The sequence below is a fragment of the Marmota flaviventris genome, chromosome 1 (assembly GCF_047511675.1).
Source record: "Marmota flaviventris isolate mMarFla1 chromosome 1, mMarFla1.hap1, whole genome shotgun sequence".
Classification (NCBI taxonomy): domain Eukaryota; kingdom Metazoa; phylum Chordata; class Mammalia; order Rodentia; family Sciuridae; genus Marmota; species Marmota flaviventris.
The window spans coordinates 218,355,157-218,379,469 of NC_092498.1; the positions used below are offsets into that span (position 1 = coordinate 218,355,157).

The window sequence follows — 24,313 nt, forward strand, 5'->3', positions numbered from 1 at the left end:
CCTGGCGGTGTCTGGCTTCTTAAAGGAGCACGAGCCCCGCGCAGGTGGGGGCGGGGTCGCGTCAAAGAAGGGAAAGAGCGAGTGGGCGGTGGTGGCGACAACAATACCGCCAGGTATCAGGATTCCCTGCGCGCGGCGGCCGCCCGGTGCACGCCAGGTCTGCGGGCGGCGCTGTTGGAGGAGGGGACGGTTGCTCAACCGCAGGGTCGCCGGTGCGTGCAGTGGGGAGCCGCGCAGCGCGGTGCGAGCCCCGCGGGTCGCACGCGGCACACATCCGGGTCCTAAGTGCACGTGGGGCGCGGTTCCGCACCCCGGCTGGCCCCCGGCTTAGAAAGGCGGGACCTCCCCCTACTCCCGGGCTCTTCGCCACTCCTGTGCGGCGACCGTCCCTCCACCTCTAATCCTGCGCCCACACCCGCCTTCAACCTGGGAGTCGCACTGACCGGGACCTTCCGGGCTCCCCAGAGCCCACAGAAGCGCAGCACAAACTTCGTTGTGTCAAAAGCAGGAAGTTGGCTTTTGCCTGTCACCCGGGTCCCTGGGAGGGTGAGGCGGGAGAACCCTAAACTCCAGGCCACCGGAGCAGCTTAACCGGACCCCGCCTCAAAATGAAAAGGGCCGGGGTGTGGCGCATGGTAAAGTGGGTTTAATCCCTGGGAACCCCCAAAGGGAAGCGAACTGGCAATTGGCTCTGTCTGGCCGCGTGAGGCAGCAAGGAGCCCCCCACCAGGTGCCCCGCGGTTCCGATGCGGGTTCTTGAGTTGACTGTAGGAGGGTGATACATTTCTAAGATTCGCCAGAAGTTGCACAAGTTGTCCCAGTCACAGCCTCCGGAAGTAGATGTCAGTGTACTGTGGCCGGCCCAGGAGCAGACTCGGCTCACCGGTGTTCCTGTGTAATCTCATGGGGGAAAGTGGCTTTTTTTATTTTTTTGGTTTCTGGTATTGAACTCAAGGGCACTTTACCACTGAGCTACATCCCCACCCTATTTTTATTACTGTTTTTTTAAATAGGGTCTCATCCGAGTTGCTGAGGCTGGCCTCAAACTTGCCATCCTCCTGCCTCCACCTCCCAGAGGCTGGGATGGCAGGCCTAAGTAGTTCTGCTGCTGTATTGTGTAGGGAATAACGACAAGAAAAAAGTCTGAATGTGTTTACCACAGATTCAGATTACTTATTATTTACTTATTTATTTGTAGCACTGGAAGTTGAACCCAGATTCTTGCTCAGGAGTTGGTCTACCACTGAACTGCACAAGCCCAGTCCCAGATGGAAAAAAAAAACTTTTTTTTTTTTAATTTGTGGTGTTTGGAACCCACAGATACGGAAAACCAACTCTATTTTTCTTACAGGTAAAATTATGGTAATGATGTGCCTACAGGGTAGAACATTTAGACTCAATGAAATTATGATTTTAAGTGAAAAAATAGTGTTCAAAGAATAATTAAATGACTGCAACTGCTCAGACACATCACATGGATGAAAACCCACACATCTGTAGTGATGATTATAAAAGCAGGAGGAGAAAAGGGTGAAAATCAAGGCCTCTGGACTCCTGGCAGGTGCCTAGGGTACCCACTGTGACCTCTGGAAGCAGGGGCTTTCCAAGGGAAGGGACTGAGCCCTTGGTTAGCATTTGCCCTTCACATAGCATTTCAGTAGACTGCAGCAGCTGGTATGGATAAAGGAGTTTTCATGCAGAAGAATCCCAGCCAGAAAATGAGGCGACTAGCCTGTCGGGCTGGGGTGCAGCTCAGTGCTAGAGCAAGAGGTCAGCATGCAAGAGGCCCCGGGTTCCATCCCCAGGACCCCAACCAGTAAGGGGCAGGGAGGGAGTAGGAATCAGCCATTTTACAGGACAGAATAGAGCAGCCCTAGAAAATGACACACTGTTTAAAAAAAATAATAATAACATTTTTCCTTTTTTCAGTACTTGAAATGGAACCCGGGGCCTCACACATGTTGACAAATGCTCCACCACTCAGCCACATCCTCAGCCCTTTTTATTTGGTTTTTAGACAGGGTCTCCCTAAGTTGCCCAAGCCGGCCCGGAACTTGCCATCCTCCTGCTTCTGCCTCTGCCTCCTCCGTCCCTGGGATCCCAGGCGTACCGTCGCCCTGGGCTCCACTGTTCTCTGGAACTCAAGACATTCCTAACTGATACCCCGTTTCATCCCCAGCTCCCCTGCGGCTGGGCCTCACTAATCCTGGCTGCTCCCTTCAGTTCCGTGCATCCTGGGCTGCCTGTTTTTTCTGTTTTTGTTTTTAACTTTTGCAGTGCTGGGGATGGGACCCACACATGTGAGGCAAGCAGGCTACCTCTGAGCTGCGTCCCCAGCATCATCGTGATCTACTTAATTTCTCCAGTGCATACAAACCCTGCTGACTTAGGACCTTTGCTCAGGCTGTACCCTTTATGTGTGTGTCTGTCTGTGTGTGTCTCTCTCTCCTTCCCCCCTCCCCACCCTTTCTCTGGGACTGGGGATTGAATCCAGGGGCCCTTTTATTTTTAATTTTAATAAGCTGGTGGGCTTATATTTTTAATTTTGAGACAGAGTTTAACTAAATTGCCCAGGACCTTGCTAAGTTTCTAAGGCTGGCCTCAAACTTGCAGTCCTCCTGCCTCAGCCTCCAGAGACCCTGGGATTACAGGTGTGTGCCACAGCACTCTCATGGTAGCAGAATGATGGCCCTGGTAAGGCCACATCCTGACCCACTGAGCCTGTGGGGACCCTCCTTACCATAAAAGCCTAAGGGGCTTTGCTGGTGGGCTTATATTCAGGACCTAGAGATGACAGACCAACCTACGTCATCCACATGGGCCCAGTGCCCTTAGGAAGGTCCTTAAAAGATGGAAGAGGGGGCTGGGGCGGTGGCTCCGAGGCAGAGCGCTCGCCCAGCACGCGTGAGGCCCTGGGTTCCATCCTCAGCACCACGTAAGGTTAATAAATAAAGGGGTCGTGTCCACCTACAACTAAAAACATACCTATTTAAGAAAAAAAAAGGGGGGCTGGGGCTGTAGCTCGCTGGTAGAGCGCTTGCCTCGCATGCACGGTCCTGGGTTCAGCCCCCCCCAAAAAAGAAAACAAAAACATGGAAGAGCGAGGCAGAAGGACCAGAGAGGGACGTGGCCGTGGAAGCTGGGGTCGCTGGCAGGGACCACAGGACAAGGGACCTGGGGGCTCTGGGACCTGAGGACAGCCCAAAGTCCCCAGAGGGAGGCAGCCCTGCGGGCACCTCCAGCCCAGTGGGACAGTCAGCCTTCCAGGCCTGGGGTCATAAGTGTCCCCAGCCTCACAGTCGGGGACTTTGCCCTGGCAGCTGCGGCGCCTCCCCAGCGCACTTGGCCTCTCTTTATCTGAGTCTGCTCATCTGGAAAATGGGGACGGTGACGTGCCAGGGTCTGGGATTTCACCTTGGTGTGCTGAGGAGTGAGCCCGAGGTGCCATGGGCGTTCCAACGCTAGCCACGGCCAGCACAAGGGACAAGCGTTGGCGTCTGTTTCCCAGGCCCCCAGAGTCCCCCCGGGTCCCCAAGGCAATGCAGAGACCAGGTGGGTGGCGCCCACACTTGGGTCCCTGTTGCTCTGAGGGGCTCCTGAGCTGGGGGATGGGCCGCCTGGTTACTGCCTGCACTCCCCTTGTCCTCTTGCAGCAGCCACCAGAGGGCACCTGTGAGCACCAGAATCCGGTCCCTTCCTCCTCTGCCTCTGCCTGCAGCCCTGGGTGGTTCCACCTCCCTCAGGGTCCCCTCTGCAGCTCACTGGCCTTGGGAGAACTGCCCCCTCTCCTTGCTGCCTCCTCTCCTCCCTCTCTCCCCTGCTTCCCTCTGCTCCAACTATACTATACAGGCTCCCTGCTCCCTGCTTTGTTCTGCCCCAGGGCCTTTGCATGGGCTGCACCCTCTGCCTGGAGTGCTGTTCCCACAGACAACCATGTGCCTCCCTGTGTCACCTCTCTAGGTCTCTGCTCAGATATCTTTAGATGTATATTTAATTTTTTTTTTTTTGGATTTTTAACATTTATTTCTTAGTTTTCGGCGGACACAACATCTTTGTATGTGGTGCTGAGGATTCGAACCCAGGCCGCACGCATGCCAGGCGAGCGCGCTACTGCTTGAGCCACATCCCCAGCCCCTCTTTAGATGTATAAATGTCTACTGCCATTTGCCCTACATGTGCTCATCCCCTGACACCCAGGGGAAGACTTCTTTGGTCAGAGCGTGGCCCAGACTCCTATGGGTCCTGTGTCTGGCTCACCAGCCTCAGGATTCCCTTCCTTCCTTGTAGAGCCCCGTTTATACAAGAATCTTGCCAAGTCATCTGGGCGCAGTGGCTCACACCTGTCTGTGGAGAGCCACAGCCGAGTTGGGATGGCGCCTGGCCTTTTGCCCGCATGTTAACGCGTGAAGCAATAAATACATTAAAACTCACTGAAACATATATGGAAAATGTGCATTTGGATAGAATTAATGTAAGTTTGCCTTTATTATTTATTGTACTACCAACAAAAAATATTCCTACAGGAGTATTTTGCAAGAAGGCCCATTGTTGTGGATACATTTATCTTATTCTCCTAACACTATTCTTACTAGGTATCCTGAGGCTGTAGGACAATTAATACTCAAAGGAATAAAAGCAGCAAAGGGAGTGTTTGGAATTTCTCCCAATAAAATTATTACTCCATATACTATGGATCAAATTGGTGAGTTAGCTAATGAGTTAAATACTTGGGCAATAATCATGTGCAAATCTAATGTTTCATTTGATAACCACTTACCATCCAATCCTTCGTTGTCTTTTTGGTCTTTGCATCCTATATTTTTCCAAAAAATGGCAAGAAAAACACCTATCATGAATGCTCCAAATATATTCACTGATGGGTCAAATAATGGTACAGCAGCAGTAGTTAGCCCTGATCAAACTTTTACATTTTTAGTACCCAAACAATCAGCTCAAAAGGTAGAGCTTAATGCAGTTTTACAAGCTTTTCTGATGTTTCAAGATTCTGTATTTAATTTATCTTCTGATAGTCAGTATATAGTTAATGCTATAGTATCCCTTGAAGATGCTGGTAGGATTTCCCCTTCCTCTACTGTTTTCTCTTTGTTTTCCACTATAGAAAGTCTAATCTGGGACAGAAAAGATCCATTCTTTATAGGACATATCAGGGCACATACAGGATTGTCTGGAGCCCTTAGTTTGGGCAATGATTTAGCAGACAAAAGTACACATGACATACATATTTTTCCTACACTAGAAGCAGCTACAAATTTTCATAAAAGGTTCCATGTCAATGCTAATACTTTACAAAAGCGCTTTAAAATAACTAAGGAACAAGCCAGACATATAATAAAACAATGTCAAAATTGTGTGACCTTTTTACCACAAGTTAATCTTGGAGTCAATCCTAGAGGACTGATACCTAACCATATTTGGCAGATGGATGTCGCACACTTGCCAGAATTTGGAAAATTAAAATATTTGCATGTTACAGTTGATAATCCTTCCGGATTTTTGATGGGCTCCCTTCATGCCGGAGAAAAAAATAAAGATATTATAGCTCATTGCTTACAAAATTTTGCCACTGTGGGCGTTCCAAAACAGTTAAAAACAGATAATGGCCCTGGCTATATTTCTACCTCTTTTAAGCAATTTTGCTCATCATTTGGCTTTACTCATATAACAGGAATCCCATACAATCCATAGGGACAAGGCATAGTTGAAAGAGCTCATCATAACTATTAAAATGTACTTATTAAAGCAAAAAGAGGGAATTGGGAAGGGGTATACATCCCCCAAAGATAAACTTAAAGTAACCCTTTTTACTCTAAACTTTTTAAATTTGGATTCATCAGGACTTAGTGCTGCAGAAAGGCACATGTGTCCAAAAAATGTACATAAGCCCAAGGGACTTTGGAAGGATATTCTAATAGGACAATGGAAAGGTCCTGACCCAGTGATTGTCTGGAGTCGGGGGTCTGTTTGTGTGTTTCCACAGGGAGAACAGCAGCTGATTTGGATTCAGAGAGACTGACTAAAGCGATTTCTACAGAACAAAAAGAAGATGATTTGGCTCAAATCCATAACAGCTGATATCCAGAACTCTAGTTTGGCTATCCTTACATCTGCGACAGTGTTTCTCCCACACCTGGAGGCTAATGAATAATGAACACCATTAAGGCCTATTTCAAATGTAAAACACTTTGGGGCTTGCTTGCGGGAATACCTTCAGACCCATATGCAAGTTACAGGAAGAAGGATGGGATATCAAAAGAAGAGTCAAACCCAGGTGGTAACCAGGATGCTTTTTTCAATATCTATTTTATTATTGCCCTTTCCCACATCATGAAGTTCTATTTTGTTTTTTTGAGCTCATACAGACCTAGGTTAATGTTTTTCTGATCAGTTCTATTTTTTGACTGTGGAGTTTTTAAACATTGCAATGGAGATTTCACCTGTGAAAAGCTACAAGGCCTTTACTATTATGTTAGGTGTTGTATGTATTATATTATGTGTGCACACTTGTGTTTTATGTTGTATGTTTGTATGTACGTATGTCCATATATATGAGGAGCGCTCATAAAAAAATGGATCCAAATTTTTTTTATTATTCACGTGATTTAAATGGTTTAATTTAAATTGGGTAAACAGCTGTTGAGGATTGTTTTAAAATGTGAACAGCTCATCCGATGACGGGTAAGGACCATATGTAGTACTGGACAACCTAAGGCAGGCCCGGTCCCTAAGTCACATGCTTGTTGTTTAATTAAACAGAAGGGGGGAGATGTTGAGAGCCACAGCCGAGTTGGGATGGCCCCTGGCATTTTGCCAGAAGGAGTGGTTGAGAGGTGATGCCAGGGAGCCATTAAGATGAGGATAATTAAGTTAAGCTGTGTATAATTTCTGTGACTGGATGATGCTGGATTGAAACAGGCTGTGTATTCAGTTGTATATGGACCCCTGCTGTCCGGCAGTAGGGCAGCTCCTGCTGCCTCGGGCACCCGCTACTTTTGAGTTCTCATTGACCTCTCGCGGAGCCCTGTGGAGAGAGTTCCCTAGGAGTGTGGGGAGTGTGCGTGGAGTGGAGTTTGGGCAATAAAGGAGTTCCTGTTTGAACCTACAAGTGCCTCGTGGCGGCTCGGTTATTTTGTGGCACCTGTCATCCCAGCGACTCAGGAGGCAAAAGGCAGGAGGATCCAGAGTTCAAGGCCAGCTCAGTAACTAAGCCAGACCCTGTCTCCACGTAAGAAATAGAAAGGGCTGGGGGTGCAGCTCAATGGCAGGGTGCTCCACTAGCTTGTGGGAGGTCCTGGGCTCGTCCCCAGCACCGCTCCCCACAAATGACAAAGAGGAAGATGGCCACTGCTGCTCTGGGGCATCCGCTGTGTCGCCCAGCACTGTGTGTGGGAGGCAGCAGTTTTGCAGGGCTTTGGGAGGCTTCATCAGGCCTCCTCTGGGCCTGGGCTCTCCTTCTCTGTCCCTGGATTGCCCTCTCCACAGCAGCTCCGTTAACTCATCTTTTATTTTATTATTTTTTAATTTTTTTTGTACTGTAGATGGACAGTATGTCTTTATTTCATTTGTTTATTTTTATGTGGTGCTAAGGATTGAACCCAGTGCCTCACACATGCTGGGCAAGCGCTCTGCCCCTGAGCCCCAGCCCAGCCCAGTTAACTCATCTTTTATTTTTTATTTTATTTTTTTTTAAGACAGAGAGAGAGAGAGAATTTTAATATTTATTTTTTAGTTATCGGCGGACACAACATCTTTGTTTGTATGTGGTGCTGAGGATCGAACCCGGGCCGCACGTATGAAAGGCGAGCGTGCTACCGCTTGAGCCACATCCCCAGCCCCGTTAACTCATCTTTTAAACAGCAGCAGTCACTTCCAGGAAGCCCTCCTGGATTTCCCCAGTCTGGATCCCAGCCCTCCCGTAATTCCTTCTCCTTGATTTTCTATATTTTTAAAATTTTACCTACCTATGTACGTATCTATTTATTTTTGGTACTGAGGATTGAACTCAGGGGCACTCGACCACTGAGCCACACCCCCAGCCCTATTTTATATTTTATTCAGAAACAGGATCTTACTGAGTTGCTTAGAGCCTCACTGTTGCTGAGGCTGGCTTTGAACTTGGGATCCTCCTGCCTCGGCCTCCTTTGGGATGACAGGTGTGCGCCACGCCCCACCTCCTAGGTTTTTTCTTTTTCTGTTGCAGTCCTGGGGTTGGAGCCCAGGGCTTTGCCCAAGCCAGGCAAATGCTCTGCCCCAGACCTTCCCTGGGCCTCCCCTCCCTCCCAGCAAAACTGCAGAGATTTGATTGGTGTAGATATTCCATGCAGCTCCCGAGGGCGGGGATTTGGGGTTTTTCCCTTCACCGCTATGGCCCCAGGGACGTTTGCTGGGTCGGAAGGCGAGGAATTGGGAGAAGTAAACTTCTGGTGGAGGAGGCCTGGGGCTCAGGGAGGTGCTTGCCGGTGGGGAGGAGCCTGCCTGGCAGGAAGTCCCTCAGCCGGCAGGGCCCCAGGGCGGCTTCAACACAAAGAAATGCAAAAGACCTTGCTGCAGGTGCTGACCCGGGCCCTAAGGTCAGGGCCAGAGCCGGGAGCGAAGGCCCAGCCTGAGCAGCTGAGACTCCCCGGAGGGGTCTGTAAACTAGGCTGCCGGTCACCTGGCCAGACCCCTTTGATGGCAGCAGGCAGGTCGGTCCCCCCTGGAGCCCCCGCAGAGCGCTGGGTTGCAGCCCAGCTTGAGCCCGCAGCCTCTGCTTGGTAGCTGGGTGCCGTTCTGCGTTTCTCCCCAGACTGGATCTTGCTCAGCGGCGCAGGCCGGCCACTGGACTGACACGATCGATGCCTTGATATTATTTTATTTATTTATTTTTACTTGGTGCTGAGGAGCGAACCCTGGCGAGCACTCTGCCGCTGAGCCACAACCCCAGCCCTGGCCGCGGACTTCAGATCCTCCTGCCTGGCTCGGCCTGTGCAGTGGCTGGGATGAACCCTGTGCCACCCAGGCAGGCAGAGCCCGGTGCTTACCAGCTGCCTCGCAGACCTCAGAGAGACACAGACACCGCCACTCCCTAGGCTTGAGCTTTCTCCTATCTACCTACACCTCTCTCTCCCTCTCCCTCTCCCTCTCCCCTCCCCTCCCCCTCCCTCTCCCCCTCCCCTCCCCCTCCCTCTCCCTCTCCCTCTCTCTGTCTCTCTCCTCCTTTTGCTGGGGGCAGACCCCAGGGCCTTGCTTATACTAGGCAGGAACTCTACCCAGAGCCATACCTCAGACCCCTTTCAAGTTTAGTTTAAAACAAGGTCTCAAACTGACCTCCAACTTATTATTATTTTTTCTGATACCAGGGATTGAGCTGAGGGGCACTCAACCACAGAGTCACCTCCCCAGCCCTACTTTGTATTTAGAGACCGGGTCTCACTGAGTTGAGGCTCACAATCCTTTTGCCTCAGCCTCCAGATCTGCTGGGATTACAGGCATGCACCATTGCACCCAGCTTGGTCTTGAACTTTTTTTTTTTTTTTTAAGAGAGAGAGAGGGCTGGGGGTGTGGCTCAAGTGGTAGCGCGCTGGCCTGGCATGTGTGCAGCCCGGGTTCGATCCTCAGCAGCACATACAAACAAAGATGTTGTGTCCGCTGAAAACTAAAAAATAAATATTAAAAAAGAGAGAGAGAGAGAGAGAGAAAAAAAATTTTAATATTTATTTTTAGTTTTTCGGCGGACACAACATCTTTGTTTGTATGTGCTGCTGAGGATCGCCTGGCTACCGCTTGAGCCACATCCCCAGCCCCATGGTCTTGAACTTTTAACCCTTCTGCCTCAGCCCCCCAAATCGCTGGGATTACAGGCATATCATGGAATTTTTTTCCATTTTATTTTGTTTGTTTTTGGTGCTGAGGACAGAACCTAGGGCCTCAGTCATGCTAACTGTGTATTCTAGCACATGCTGAACTGCTGAGCTACACCCTCATCCTCTTGATAATAATACATACATAATATACATGTTTTGGGTACTGGGAATTGAACCCAGCATGCTCAACACTGAGCCACATCCCCAGCCCTTTTTATTTTTTGAGACAGGGTCTTGCTAAGTTCCTTAGGCCCTCACTAGGTTGCTGCCTCAGCCTGCCGAGCTGCTGGAATTACACGTGTGTGCCACCACGCCTGGCTCTAATAATAACATTTTAATAAGTTTTTAAAAACAAAACGTAAGGCTGGGCTATAGCTCAGTGGATGAGCGCTTGTCTAGCATGTGTGAGGCACTGGTTCAATCCTCAGCACTACATAAAAATAAGTTAATAAAGATATTGTGTGTCCATCAACAGCTAAAAGCTATGTTTTTTAAAAAAGGTGAAACGTAGGGGCTGGGATTTCGGCTCAGTCCGTGGTAGAGCACATGTTCAGCACGCCCCAGGCTCTGGGTTCCACTCCAGAGTGTGAGGGCAGGCCCCAAGCCCACTGTCATGATGAGGGAGCTTTTTGGTGTTTCCTTAAAATGTTTAAACACCTTTATTTTTTTTATGTGGTGCTGGGGATAGAACCCAGTGCCTCACGCATGCAAGGCAGGCACTCTACCACTGAGCCCCCCCCCCTTAAATTGTGTGTCCATAGTAAGTTCATCCCTGGCTGTCCCCAAGTCCCAGCCCCGGCCATCACACAGTAGGTCCTAACAAATGCTTGCACGACTCCTGATTGCAAAATGTATAATCCAGTCACAGAACAGGAGCTCCCAAGGAGCCTGCGGGAGCGGGCAGCGCTGGCCACACCGGGCAGCCACAGCAAATGTCTGCTCTCAGGGTTCTGGGGCCGGAGGTACAAGGTCAAGGCCGCAGGGTTGGTTTCTTCCTCTGTGTTGCTGAATGCTCCGACCTGGTCCATCCCTGAGGCCAATCCCAGGAAGAGGACTTGTTTTTCTCCTTTGGTAGTAAAGGAGAAACACTTTGAGACTCCTGTCCCAAAGGCTGTGATTCTGCCCACGCCCAGGAACAGGGGGCTTTTACAGAGGTAGGTGATCAGAGAAAATGAGATTAGGGAGGAGGGCTCAGAAAGGAGGAGATCAGGGAGGAGAAGTTTAGGGAAAAGAGGATCAGGGAGGAGAAGTTTAGGGAAAAGAGGATCAGGGAGGAGAAGTTTAGGGAAAAGAAGACTGGGGAAAAGAAAAAAACACAAGTTTCAAAGCCCCAAGGGGTATAGTCAAAGCATCAAGCGCACCCAGAGTCTCACATTATCAGGCAAATGCTGCAAGGAGCCCCTTCCCAGCCTCCACTTTAACTGAATTACCTGTGCAAAAATTCTGCCTTTTGGGGCAGGGCTGGTGGCTCAGAGGTAGAGCACTTACCTCACACGTGTGAGGCACTGGGTTTGATCCTCAGCACGGCATAAAAATAAATAAAGGCATTGTGTCCAATCTCAACTAAAAAAAAGTCTGCCTTTTGGTGGGAGATCTCCTTGGCTCAGTGGTAGGGCGCTGCTTAGGGGCTTGGGTTCGCTCCTGGGCGACAAAAAGAGAAAAAAACCTTGAGCTTCAGAAGGTGAGGATTTCAGCATGCGAATTTTAAGGGGACCTGATTAGGTTCCGCAGCGAGCAAACTTTAGTGATCACTGTATACCTGGGCAGTGCAAGGGGCTTTGATTGGTTTGATTGCAGGTGGACCACAGGACCTTGGGCATGCCAGGCCAGGGCTCCACTCTGAGCCACACCCCCAGGCCAAATCTTTTTTTTTGGGGGGGGGGGGGAAGAGTACCGGGGATTGAAATCAGAGGCACTCAACCACTGAGTCACCTCCCCAGCCCTATTTTGTATTTTATTGAGAGACAGGATCTCACTGAGTTCCTTAGTGCCTCACTATGTTGCTGAGGCTGGCTTTCAATTCGTCATCCTCCTGCCTCAGCCTCCGGAACTGCTGATATTTTAGGCATGAGCCACGGAGCCCAGCCCCCAGCCCAATCTTAAGTTTCAGAGGAGCCCAGAAATAGGTTCTGTTGTTATTCACAGTTTTAATGGCAGCATGTTAAGGCTCAGAGAGGTTAAGTAACTTGCCCGTGGCCACACAGGCAGTGAGAACACAACTATAATTTAAACTTGGCTTTGAGTAAGCAAATGAAAAACATCTAGCGAATGGTACTGGAACTACAGTAAACTGCCTTTTTTAAGTAGAAGGTGAGTCCCCTCTTTTTAGCTGGGCAACCTTGAGCAAATGACTTAACTTCTTTGAACCTCAACTGCCTCACGCGTTAGACTAGCCTACCCAGGAGGGAGAGGACTAAGTGAATTAACTCATTTAAAAGGGATGTGCACAGGCAAATTCCGGCGGCGTGCAGTGGGGACCGCTGGTCGGCAGGGGCCGCTGCCGAGGCTTTCGAGCCCAGAGGGCGCCGCAGTGAGCGCATGCGCAGTGGCACCTCCCTGCAGAGGTGAGTCCCCGCCCTTTATCCCAACTTGAATTTATCACTGCAGACCCTGATCCTTGGAGTGACACGTTTTGCTCCTGGCTTCTGCTAATTCCTTGTATGGGAATGAAGTTTGGGAGAGAGCCTTTCCTGGCAACATCTGGCCTTCCAGCAGTGGGGTTGAACACCTTCTCAGGAAAAAGTTAACATTGGAACTTAAAATTTCCCCATTCCCCTTAAGCTCTCCCCAGTCCTCAGCTTCCATTAGGGTTTCTCAGTAAGCAACGGCATGGTGGTGCACGCCTGTCATGAGGCTAAGGCAGGGGGATGGCAAGTTCAAGACCAGCCTGGGCAATTTAGAGAAACCTGTTTCAAAATAAAAAAGGGCTGGGAATGTAGTTGAGTGGTAGAACGCCTCTGGGTTAAATCCTTGGTTCCCCCCCACCCCCATTTTTTTTCCAACAAGCAGTCCATTCACTCGAGAGTAAAATTAAACTCCCTCTTCTAACGAAAACTTTCGCATTACCTCTCTGAAATGAGCTCATCTTGTAAGGAAGTACTGCGAAGTGCCTAATTCACAACCAAGCACACAGTAGGAGCTTAGTGCATTTAAAGATTAAAAAAAAGAAGAAGAAGAATTATACTAAACGCGAAACAAAATATCCGTTTGCAGAAAACACAAATGGCACATGCGCTTGCCTTGTAAAATTAACAGATCTTGTCACGTACTCAGGTGTAGGTATTTGTGGCCACCCCGGGAGCTGACATATGCTCCTGCCCCCCCCCCCCCCAATCCTGCAGTTTTGAGGATAGATACTTCTTGAGCATCTCTATCTGCCTCAATATTCCCCTGGCTTTAATGGTAATAGCAAGAGGAATCACTGACCACACGAATGCTGGGCTGTGACAACGCCTTACAAAGAGGACAGAGCAAAGGCGGGGGAGGGGTGCGCAGATCAATTTTAGAGTTAGAGTCCAGTATGGAAACAGCATTGCTTTCTGCCGACGCAACAGCTCCCGGTCTTCCGGCCCGGCAAAACACCGCAGTCCCTCTCCTTTTATCAAGTGTGTTCAGTAAAGAATTTGCCCAAGGGAACATTATTTGTAGGAATGAGAACATCATTCATTGTTGCAAGAAAACCCGAGAGCCTACTATGTGCATCGAACTAAGTACCTTATAAAAAACAAAGATACACAATCGATTGTCAGTTCATTCCCTGGAGCCAAAGACCCGAAATACAACCGTTTCCTAGGGTCAGATTAGGACACTAATGCTGAATAATCTTCCTGCGCCTCCCCCTGGACAGGAAATGAAATAGAAAATTGCTCATGGAAAGTGTTTAGCCCCAGCTTGAGACGCAGCAAACCATTCTCTGAAATAAGTAACCATTTTTATTAGTAGCAATGACAGCTAATTAAAATGGAGCGCTGGACGTGTATTTAATTCATTTTCTCTCCCCCAAAATTCGGGTAGTACTGATTACCACCCCCCCACACACACACACTTTAAGACGCAAGGAGGCGGAGACACGGAAAAATCCAAGGAACTACGAGTTTTACAGGTACTATGGTGAAGCCGTAAGGCGTTTTGTTCTCTCCTGTATCAGAGAACAAAATTCTTTCACAAGGCCCCGTAAATAGTAGATGCTGGATACGCATTTGTGTGATAAATGTTCCCCCAGCTTCTCCCAGTGGAATCATCTTATGTAACAACACAGATAAATAAGTTCATATTGGTACAATGCACACACCCTATTCACCTTGTAAGGTGCCATTAATAGAAGTGCTTGGAATTTTGCAAACTGACACGAGCTGCAACAATATGATTACTAATCTCGGCTAAAACGACGCTCTTCGCTTTGCGCACCTGACCACCGAACGCTGCAGCCGGACCACCGCCCCCCGACACGCCCCCCTCCCCCGCCACTCTCGCCTGCCACTGAGCACCTGCCACTGAGCAGAGGCGCCGGCGCCTAATGGGTTAACGACAAAGTGCGTTTTTGCGCGCTTGCGCGCTGCGTCGCTTAGCTCCGCCCCCACAGCGAGGTCATATGACCCGCCCAACCGGCGTCGACCTATAAAAGGTTGGGTGTTGACGTCAGCGTTCTCTTCCGCCGTCGTCGCCGCCATCCTCGGCGCGACTCGCCTCGCTCGGATCTGCTTGGGAGAATCCACCGCCATCCGCCACCATGGTGAGCAATTTCGTCAGACTGGTGCCTCGGGAGTGCGGTGGGCTCTCTGCTGGTTCGAGACTGCCCACCCTGAGGTCCCGGTGCCGCCTGGACGGGGAATAGACATGGCGGCGGCGGGGCTGGCGGGCTCAGAGCTGGGGAAGCGGCCGCCGCCATGTCTGTGGGCCCCTCTGTTCACTCGGCCCCTTCCTCGCTTCCGGAACCGCGGCCGCCTCACCGGACCCGGGGTCCCGCTAGAGCTGGGGGGAGGAGCGGGGGAGGGCGGTATGATGATGTGGCAGCCGCTGTAATGGCGAGCACGGCGGTGGGAGCAGGGTGTAGACAGGGAGGCGCCTTATGTAACTCGTGGGCCGTGAGTTTGAAATCGTTTTTTGTTGGGGGCTGGGGGCGGTAGGAAAATGGCTGGGGGGGGGAAGCAAGGTCTGAAGAGGTTCTCCCCAAACGGCTCCTTCTGCTGTGCCACCTCGGCCTAAGTCCTTGTTCCTGTTGTTGCCTGAATTGTGAAAATGTGCTTTGAGGCTGGAGGTGCTGGCTTGTGTCCGGCTGCCCCGGCTCCGCGTTTGTCCAAAATGGCCTACTTAGAACCCTTGGGTGGGTGCTTGTCTCCTCTTCCAGGCAGGAGTGACCTTGGGTTTTAAAACGCTTTTAGTGGGGCAGTCAGCACCGTGGTAAGGCAAGGTGCTGGGGAGGCTCCATCCTTCCAGTAGCAGAGTCCTACTGCCTCTAGGGAAACCTGTTTTCAATCGCCGAGTTCTCTTCTCTAGCTTCCTTCTTGCTTGTCAATTCTGAATGACAGCTACAAGGAGACTCTTCAGAGAGTGACAGTGGTTTTTAAAGGGTGTATGCAGACACTGGCAGTGTGGGGGTATTGAAGCACCCTCCCCAGGACTAGCCCCCTCCTGGCCACAGGCCTGGCAGTCTATCGACCTAGTGTGACCTGGTGTTCCCTGCCAAACCCGGTTCCTGGAATCCCTGTCCAGTCTGAACCCCATCCCCCTTCTCCCAGGTGAACTTCACGGTAGACCAGATCCGGGCCATCATGGACAAAAAGGCCAACATTCGCAACATGTCTGTCATCGCCCACGTGGACCATGGAAAGTCCACCTTGACCGACTCCCTGGTGTGCAAGGCTGGCATCATTGCCTCTGCCCGGGCCGGGGAGACCCGCTTCACCGACACCCGGAAGGATGAGCAGGAGCGTTGCATTACCATCAAATCAACGTGAGCGCTGCTGGTGCTCTCTGGGCGTGCTCTCTGGGCTTGGGCAGGGGTGGGAGCCTAGCTGCAGGCCCCAGGCAAGACACAGTGAGCATCAGGGTCTCTACCCAGCCTTTCCCTCTCTCTGATTGAGTTTTCTCCAAGGTACAGTTGGGGTTGTCTGGAGACGATTTGGTTGTCACACTTGGGAGGAGAGGATGTCATTGGCATCTAGGGGTGCTCTTAGAGCTGTGTCTGGTGTGGGATGGGAACTTGGCCCCCAATGCCAACTGCATAAACACAAAGCAGAGTGACATGGCTATTGTTTCTTAAGTGGGTGACTTGTGAGCTCTGTACATAGAGGTGTTCAGATCTCTTTAGGCTTGGGGTAGGGAGCAGGATGTGAACAGAGGGTGGTGACAGCAGTCTTGGCTTGACTCTGGCCAGGTCCTGGAGTTGCTCCTTGTTAGTACAGCCTCATAGTGTGGAGGGACCGGTCAGGTTCTGGGGAGCCAGTATGAGGAGGTCCCCATCCTTAGGGACACGCATCCTGGCAGAGGCACAGCAGAGACGAAGGATGGGCTAGTTCCCTAGGCAGGCAGTCTGCAGCCTGTCTCAAGGAATGAGTAATACAGGGGAGGGGACAAGGTGGAGTGCTCTTAATCATGGCGCCCGCTCTTCACTGCTTCACCTTTGGCTTATGGTTGCTCCAGCCAGCCAGGGCTTTAGTCATGAGCAGGAGACCTGTGTGGCTTTTATGCCACTGACCTCTCCCTTGATTTGCAGTGCCATCTCCCTCTTCTATGAGCTTTCGGAGAACGATTTGAACTTCATCAAGCAGAGCAAGGATGGCTCTGGCTTCCTTATCAACCTTATCGACTCCCCTGGGCACGTAGACTTCTCCTCAGAGGTCACAGCTGCTCTCCGTGTCACCGACGGTGCTTTAGTAGTAGTGGACTGTGTGTCTGGTAAGCTGTGGGCTCCCATGTGAAGGCTCCCCCAACCTGCAATCATTGCTGCCTATGCGTGACAGATCCCCACGTGTCCCCAGGTGTATGTGTACAGACGGAGACGGTGCTGCGGCAGGCCATTGCCGAGCGCATCAAGCCTGTGCTGATGATGAACAAGATGGATCGGGCCCTGCTTGAGCTGCAGCTGGAGCCCGAGGAACTCTACCAGACCTTCCAGCGCATCGTGGAGAACGTCAATGTCATCATCTCCACCTACGGCGAGGGCGAGAGCGGCCCCATGGGCAACATCATGGTGCGCCCCTTGCTTTCAGGGAGTCCTCTTGTGGGATTTGGCTAGAGGCGTTGTGATTGGAGGCATGCTTTTTGCTAGGTGTGGTGGGGTGACAGGGGTGGGATGTTTTAGAACTAACTGGACCCAGCTCCTGGGCTTTCAGGGACTCTGCCTAGTGACCCCATTCTCAGTGCCTGTTTCCCTTTTGTTCTAGAGATAGGGGTCCTGGCAGGATGGGCTGGGCACCCTATATGTGATGACTGAAATTTCTTCACTTTGACCTGATGTCTGTTGAAGAAACCTAGCATCTGAGCCTGGGTGCCCAGGGACTTAGCTGTGGATTCTACCCAGAGCCCACCCCCTGCTCATGCCTCTTTATTCCTCACTCTCCCAGATTGACCCAGTGCTCGGCACCGTGGGCTTTGGGTCTGGCCTCCATGGCTGGGCCTTCACCCTGAAACAGTTTGCAGAGATGTATGTGGCCAAGTTTGCTGCCAAGGGTGAGGGCCAGCTGGGGCCTGCTGAGCGGGCCAAGAAAGTGGAGGACATGATGAAGAAGCTTTGGGGAGACCGGTAAGCCCTGCACGCAGCACTGGTGGTGGGGTCTGGGTCTCTCTGGTGGGCAGGCAGGTGGAGATGGGGGATCGCTGTTTTTGACTGAATCTTCCCCAAGCGCATTCCCTGTGTTGCCCGTCTTGGTCATTGCAAAATCCCTAATCTGATGGGGCTGAACCCTTTGTTTCCCCAGGTACTTCGACCCAGCCAATGGCAAATTCAGTAAGTCTGCCACTAGCCCTGATGGGAAGAAGCTACCCAGGACTTTCTGCCAGCTCATCCTAGACCCCATCTTCAAGGTGAGAGTGACTCTGGAGCCATCCAGGCCGATGAATAGATGTGTGTCCTCTGTACTGTTAGATGATGCGAGATCACCCCTGAAAAGGCCAGTCTGCTGACCTGTTGCTTCCTTGAGTGGGCAGGAGCAGCAGTCAGGGTAGCTGGTACCTGATCTGTTTCGATTGGTAGCTTAGACTTGCCTCCAGCTGCCTGAGAGGTGGAGGTAATGTAAGGTCCAGCAGGCAGGGGTCTGGTGAGGCTTGGCTTGCAACTTAAGGAGAAAGCACGGGCAGGCCTGCCCGGCCCAGTAGGCCTGCAGTCTTTATAGGTCAAAGTCTGTAAGTTGGAGCGGGCTCTTTGCTCCCAAATGCCCTGCTCTGAGGTGTGCTGGTGTGTGTGGTGGGTCAGGTTCTTTGCATCATTACCAGCAAGCAGCCATGGGCTTTGTAGGTTTTCCAAATGGACTTGCTTGTTTGCTTGGTGCTGTAGGTGTTTGATGCAATCATGAATTTCAAGAAAGAGGAGACTGCGAAGCTGATTGAGAAACTGGACATCAAGTTGGACAGTGAAGATAAGGACAAAGAGGGCAAGCCACTGCTGAAGGTGAGCTGGCTGGAGACGGGTCCGTCTCCTCCAGCCTGGTTGGAGTTTAACTTATTTCTTTTTTTTTTTTAATGTTTATTTTTAGTTAGACATGGTAGCGTTATTTTGTTTATTGGTGCTGAGGACCAAACCCAAGGCCTCCAACGTGCTAAGCAAGTGCTCTACCGCTGAGCCACCACCCCAGCCTTAACTTGTCATTTCTGTGGGTGGTCAGCAGCCTGCTGGCCAAGAGATGTGGGCAGGAATGTGCCCTGCTAGCATGCTTTCCTAGAAGTGGCCATGTTTCGGAGAACCTGGTCCTTGATTGTTGGTTTCCTTGGGTCCCCAGTGAAAAGAAAGGTGACGTGATGGTCCTGGGGGTTCATAGGCCACTTGTGAGCCTCTTTCCCTGCTGTCCTACAGGCTGTGATGCGCCGCTGGCTGCCGGCTGGGGATGCCCTGCTACAGATGATCACCATCCACCTGCCCTCCCCGGTGACAGCCCAGAAATACCGCTGTGAGCTGCTCTATGAGGGTCCCCCTGATGACGAGGCTGCCATGGGTAAGCAGGCGAAGCCAGCCCGGGGTGGGACTCCTGATTGTTGGCTGCCCTGCCTCAGGCCCAGGGTTTTGGAGGGCCGAGCTGCAAGAGAATAACTTCCTGTGGTGGTTTCTCTACTCAGGCATTAAAAGCTGTGACCCCAAAGGCCCTCTTATGATGTACATTTCCAAAATGGTGCCAACCTCCGACAAAGGTCGGTTCTACGCCTTTGGACGCGTCTTTTCAGGGCTGGTGTCCACCGGCCTGAAAGTCAGGATCATGGGGCCCAACTATACTCCTGGGAAGAAGGAGGACCTCTACTTGAAGCCCATCCAGAGGTGAGTGGTGGGGGTGGGCCTCAGTGCCCCAGGTGCAGCTCTGGAGCTGTGGCTTGTCCCTGCCCTGCCTGCAGCTGGTGGCTTAGGCTTGCTTGCATCTGCGCAAGGAGTGATAAGTTTGTGTGAGGTCAATTCATCGCCACCTTTTGTCATTAAGACCCCACAAAGGCGAACAGAGAGGGATCCAAGGTCTCCAGAAAGCCACCAGCAAGGTACTTCCTCTGTTCGCCTGAACCCTAACTCAAAAATAGGACGAGATGTCCTGAGGAATCAGGTGGGTGACCAGTTTTGTCATCCCCAGAGAGCAGGTAGAGAGGTCTAAGATGGCACCACCAGTAGCTGATACTGCTCACTGGGCCCTACCAGCAACTGAGAGTTAGGGGAGAGAGAACCAAACCTCATTTCCGTTATCTGCTCAGGCCTGTCCTGTGCAAAGGCCTGGCCAATATTCCCAGTGCCTTTGTTCTTGCTTCCCTGTGCTCACTTTCAATGTGGCATGGGTGTGGCACCCCCAGGAGATTTGGAATTGCTGGTGATTCCTCCAAGTTATGTAGGAAATGCAGCCAGGGTTTGAGGGAGGCCCAGGCAGGAGAGCCTTACACTCTGTAGAGGACTGGGATCTAGGAGAACCAGATCTGGTGGCCGTGCCTGACATTTTCTGCTTCTCCCCAGAACAATCCTGATGATGGGCCGCTATGTGGAGCCCATTGAGGACGTGCCTTGCGGGAACATCGTGGGTCTGGTGGGCGTGGACCAGTTCCTGGTGAAGACTGGCACCATTACCACTTTTGAGCACGCCCACAACATGCGCGTGATGAAGTTCAGCGTCAGTCCTGTCGTGAGGGTGGCTGTGGAGGCCAAGAACCCAGCTGACTTGCCCAAGCTGGTGGAGGGGCTGAAGCGGCTGGCCAAGTCTGACCCCATGGTGCAGGTGGGCAAAGTCCCTTTCCAGTCACCTGGGAGCAGGTACCCCCACTGGGGTAGGGGTTGTTGGGTGACTTCTTAAAAGGAGAGACTGATGCCACCCCATGTCTTCTTGGTTGGTGGCTGCCCTCCAGGTTGCCAAAAAGGTCTCATAGCTGTGCACAGAGGTTCTTCAATTTTGTGGGCTGTTGCCTCCATCTGGCAACTCAGACTGCTCACGGCCTCGGTGGTCTTGCTTGCCCATGGGTGGTGGTCAGTAGGGGGTTGACCCTGTGCTTCCCACAGTGCATCATTGAGGAGTCTGGGGAGCACATCATTGCGGGGGCCGGGGAGCTGCACTTGGAGATCTGCCTTAAGGACCTGGAGGAGGACCACGCCTGCATACCCATCAAGGTGAGCTGAGGCAGCCCGTGTCCCGCTGTGCTGTGGGGAAGGGGCAGCCTGTGGAGCAGGCTTCTGCCACAGCAGGCCTCTGCCCTTGGTGCCGAGCACTCGCTCTGCACTGGAACTGTGGCGGCGATGGCTCTGCTTGTCTTCTGCTGTTTCTGGTTGGGCTCCTTAGACCTCTGCGCCTTTCTTCCTTGGCTGCCTTGAGCAGGGGCAGTTTGCTCTGCTTGCCTGTTGCTGGCTCCCTCAGCCTCCCTGGGAAGAGCTATTAGGGACACTTCTTGGAAGGCCACCTCCAGGCAGCAGTTCAACTTCCAGACTCTTCTTGCAGAAATCTGATCCAGTGGTTTCGTACCGGGAGACAGTCAGCGAGGAGTCGAACGTGCTCTGCCTCTCCAAGTCCCCCAACAAGCACAATCGGCTGTACATGAAGGCGCGGCCCTTCCCTGATGGTCTGGCTGAGGACATTGACAAGGGTGAGGTGTCAGCCCGCCAGGAGCTCAAGCAGCGAGCCCGCTACCTGGCTGAGAAGTACGAGTGGGACGTGGCTGAGGCCCGCAAGATCTGGTGCTTTGGGCCTGATGGGACTGGCCCCAACATCCTCACGGACATCACCAAGGGTGTGCAGTACCTTAATGAGATCAAGGACAGTGTGGTGGCTGGCTTCCAGTGGGCCACCAAAGAGGTGAGCTGGATCCAGATGGCCTGGGAGGGGGTCTCGCTGTGTCTCCTGGGTCTGGAGTTGGGCTGGGGACCTCTGGGATGCGGATCTTGGGGGTGAGGGGGCCTTTGCGTGCTAGGTCAGCACAGGCAGGGCCTGCAGCTGTGTGGGTGAGGGGTGTGCACCTGCTGGGAGCTGGTGTGTGCCTGGTCTCTGAGGCCTCCCTCCCCATTCCCCAGGGTGCACTGTGCGAGGAGAACATGCGGGGTGTGCGCTTTGATGTGCACGATGTGACACTGCATGCGGATGCCATCCATCGTGGGGGCGGCCAGATCATCCCCACCGCCCGCCGCTGCCTCTATGCCAGTGTGCTGACTGCCCAGCCCCGCCTCATGGAGCCCATCTACCTTGTGGAGATCCAGGTGAGTGCACTGGCCTGCACTGGCCTCCTGCTGTCTTCCTGCCCCACGGAGCTGAATGCCTGTCTTTTCCTCACAGTGTCCAGAGCAGGTGGTTGGTGGCATCTACGGTGTCCTGAACAGGAAGCGGGGCCATGTCTTTGAGGAATCCCAGGTGGCTGGTACCCCCATGTTCGTCGTCAAGGCCTACCTGCCTGTCAACGAATCCTTCGGTAAGTGCCCCTCGGGCCTATCTAGGCAGATGAAAGCCTGGCTTTCTGTGTGAGTGTGGGGAGGGGCCCTGGTGGGAGCTTTTTTGATCTGCTTTCTGCAAGTAGGTGGTCTGCCTGCACCCTGTGTGGCCCCCAGTCACTGGTTCGGAGTTTGTTTGATGAGGGCAGAAAGGCTATGGCACGTAGGTCAGTAGGATCTTGGAGATGGGCCAGGCGGGCTGCAAGCACTGTGGCTCAGGCTGGTTCTCTGCACCCAGGAAGAGCTGTCCCTTCTATATACTAGTGGCCTTTCAATCATTTTCATCATGGGCGGGGCTTAGTATCTGACTTGCCCAGGAGTCTTCTACAGTCTTCTACAGTACTTCTCTACAGTCCCAGTGGTCATCACCCTAGGGAAAGCCTGGGTTCCCAGTGTCTCCCTGCTGTGGTGCTAGAGATAGAACCCAGGGCCTAGTACATGCAAGGGACCTGCTACCTCTTGAGCTCTCTCCGTCCCTCTCCCCACAGGCTTCACTGCTGACCTGAGGTCCAACACAGGTGGTCAGGCCTTCCCCCAGTGCGTGTTCGACCACTGGCAGATCCTGCCTGGAGACCCCTTTGACAACACCAGCCGTCCCAGCCAAGTGGTGGCGGAGACCCGCAAGCGCAAAGGCCTGAAGGAGGGCATCCCGGCCCTGGACAACTTCCTGGACAAATTGTAGGCGGCTCTTTCCAGCAGTGGTTTGCCACCCCTGGCGGGACTTGGCACAACACCCACACCCAGTTTGACCACAGCAACACGTCCTCGCATTCTCAAATGACACCTTGAGACTGTCCCCACACAGTGATGCCCTGCCTGAGGGGGTTTCGGGGGCCCACTCCATGCCATCACTCAACAATAACACTTGATGCCGTTTCTCTCTATTTATTTCAGGAGTCCAGAGGCAGGGGAAATGCCCTTTCTGAAGGGACTACTTGGCTGGTGGGGTGGGGAGGTAGGGTGGGACACCCAATGCTTTTATTTCAGATCATCAGAGGGAAATTGAATTCAGATGTCCAAAAGTTTAAAATAAATGCATTAAGAAGTTTATTTGGGTATATGGCCCGAAGTGGATTTCCCTCAGAAAGGGGGAAGGAACGGTGGGTAGATAATTCCTAGAAGGCAGGAAGTCCTGTGCCGTGTCACCATGAGCACCTTCAGCTGTATTAGTGCCATTGGAATAATAAATTTGATAATGGTGGTGAAGTGTGCCATCCCTGTGACTTGGCTCTGCATCCTTCCTGGGGCATCTGCACAGGGGAAGGGTTAGGGTGGGTTAGTTCCAGTACAGCTTGTATAGCCTCCAGTGCGGCTTAGGTACCTGCTTGGGCTCTTAGAGAGCTGTCTGGTGCAACTTGTGCAGTGGTAAGAATTGCCTGCATCTGTTCACAGTGGCAGCCCTGGCTCTACATCTGTTGTACTGATGGTTAAGTCCTGAGGTGCAATGCGGAAGGGCTTCTGGGAGAAGGTGCCACTATGGCTGTGAGCTCAAGTAGGCCTGGGGATTAGTGCAGGAGGCCATCTTGGGCCAGAAAGTACTATTTGTACTTTCTGGGGGATAGGAATAAGTTGAGGTCAGAACTAAGGCAAAAGCGGGACTGGAGTTGTGGCTCAGGTAGAGCGCTCATGTGGCATGTGTGGGGCACTGGGTTCCATCCTCAGCACCACATGGAAAATAAAAAGATATTGTGTCCACCTATAACTAGAAAATAAATATCAAAATAAGGCAAAGGGGGTTGGAGAGCAGGGAGTGAGATGAGCTTGGGATTGTCAACAGAAGTCAGAAGAGTGGGCCTTGATACCTGGGGTGGTTTGTCATTGGCTTTGGTTTCAGACCTATGGAGGGGGGAATCTGCTCTGCCCTGACCTTGGTAGGATAAACACTAGGAACCAATTTTTCATTTATATAATTGGGGTAATGTATTTGCCTCCCAAGGTTGTCATTTGGTCACATTAAATTGGATCCTGTCAATGGCAATACTTGACAGTCCCTTATTTGCATTTTACTTATTTAAAATGTCAACATTTGGGGCTGGGGCTGTAACAGTGGCAGAGCACTTGCGTGGGGCGCTGGATTCAAGCTTCAGCATCACATAAAAATAAGCAAAATAAGGGCATTCTGTCCATTTACAACTAAGAAAAATAAAAACATTTTACAGCGAAGATTGCCATGCCACACAGGCTGACTACCCCGCTGTCCACCCCAGGAACTGCAAAGTGCAGCCATCCAGAGGATTCTACCGGCCCCCGCCCCATACTAGGGAGTGCACAGGCAGGGCTCCCTACCTCAGAGTTTACACCTCGGCCCTTTTTTTTTGACATGGCCCTCTGAGTTACTGACACTGGTCTCCAGTTTAGAATCTGC

General features: G+C 51.9%; 1 protein-coding gene, 1 long non-coding RNA gene and 1 other non-coding gene across 4 annotated transcripts; all 3 read left to right on the top strand.

Annotated features, from left to right (window-relative positions):
* The first annotated feature begins 16 nt into the window (after positions 1–16).
* LOC139702532 (uncharacterized) lies at positions 17–7,123 on the top strand. Of its 2 annotated transcripts, none has more exons than XR_011705151.1 (3): positions 17–113; positions 1,199–1,351; positions 5,999–7,123. It is a non-coding gene; the product is annotated as an uncharacterized lncRNA (long non-coding RNA). The 2 variants fall into 2 exon arrangements; XR_011705149.1 differs by lacking the exon at positions 5,999–7,123 and adding an exon at positions 1,930–3,702.
* A 7,386-nt stretch (positions 7,124–14,509) lies between these two features.
* Eef2 (eukaryotic translation elongation factor 2) lies at positions 14,510–23,171 on the top strand. The gene is made up of 15 exons (XM_027952664.2): positions 14,510–14,592; positions 15,599–15,813; positions 16,576–16,757; positions 16,841–17,052; positions 17,426–17,604; positions 17,780–17,885; positions 18,355–18,468; positions 18,871–19,009; positions 19,131–19,326; positions 19,999–20,257; positions 20,536–20,643; positions 20,969–21,322; positions 21,538–21,720; positions 21,797–21,929; positions 22,437–23,171. The coding sequence occupies exons 1-15, from the start codon at positions 14,590–14,592 to the stop codon at positions 22,628–22,630; spliced, it is 2,577 nt and encodes an 858-aa protein (XP_027808465.1). The 5' UTR covers positions 14,510–14,589; the 3' UTR covers positions 22,631–23,171.
* Positions 17,281–17,345, top strand: LOC114106022 (small nucleolar RNA SNORD37). Its single transcript, XR_003585134.1, has one exon. It is a non-coding gene; the product is annotated as a small nucleolar RNA SNORD37 (small nucleolar RNA).
* Positions 23,172–24,313: the final 1,142 nt, after the last annotated feature.

Coding starts and splice junctions, on each gene's coding strand:
- Eef2 (XM_027952664.2), top strand. Junction 20,644..20,968: donor ACGCCTGCATACCCATCAAG/GTGAGCTGAGGC, acceptor CTCTTCTTGCAG/AAATCTGATCCAGTGGTTTC. Junction 21,721..21,796: donor TCTACCTTGTGGAGATCCAG/GTGAGTGCACTG, acceptor TTTTCCTCACAG/TGTCCAGAGCAGGTGGTTGG.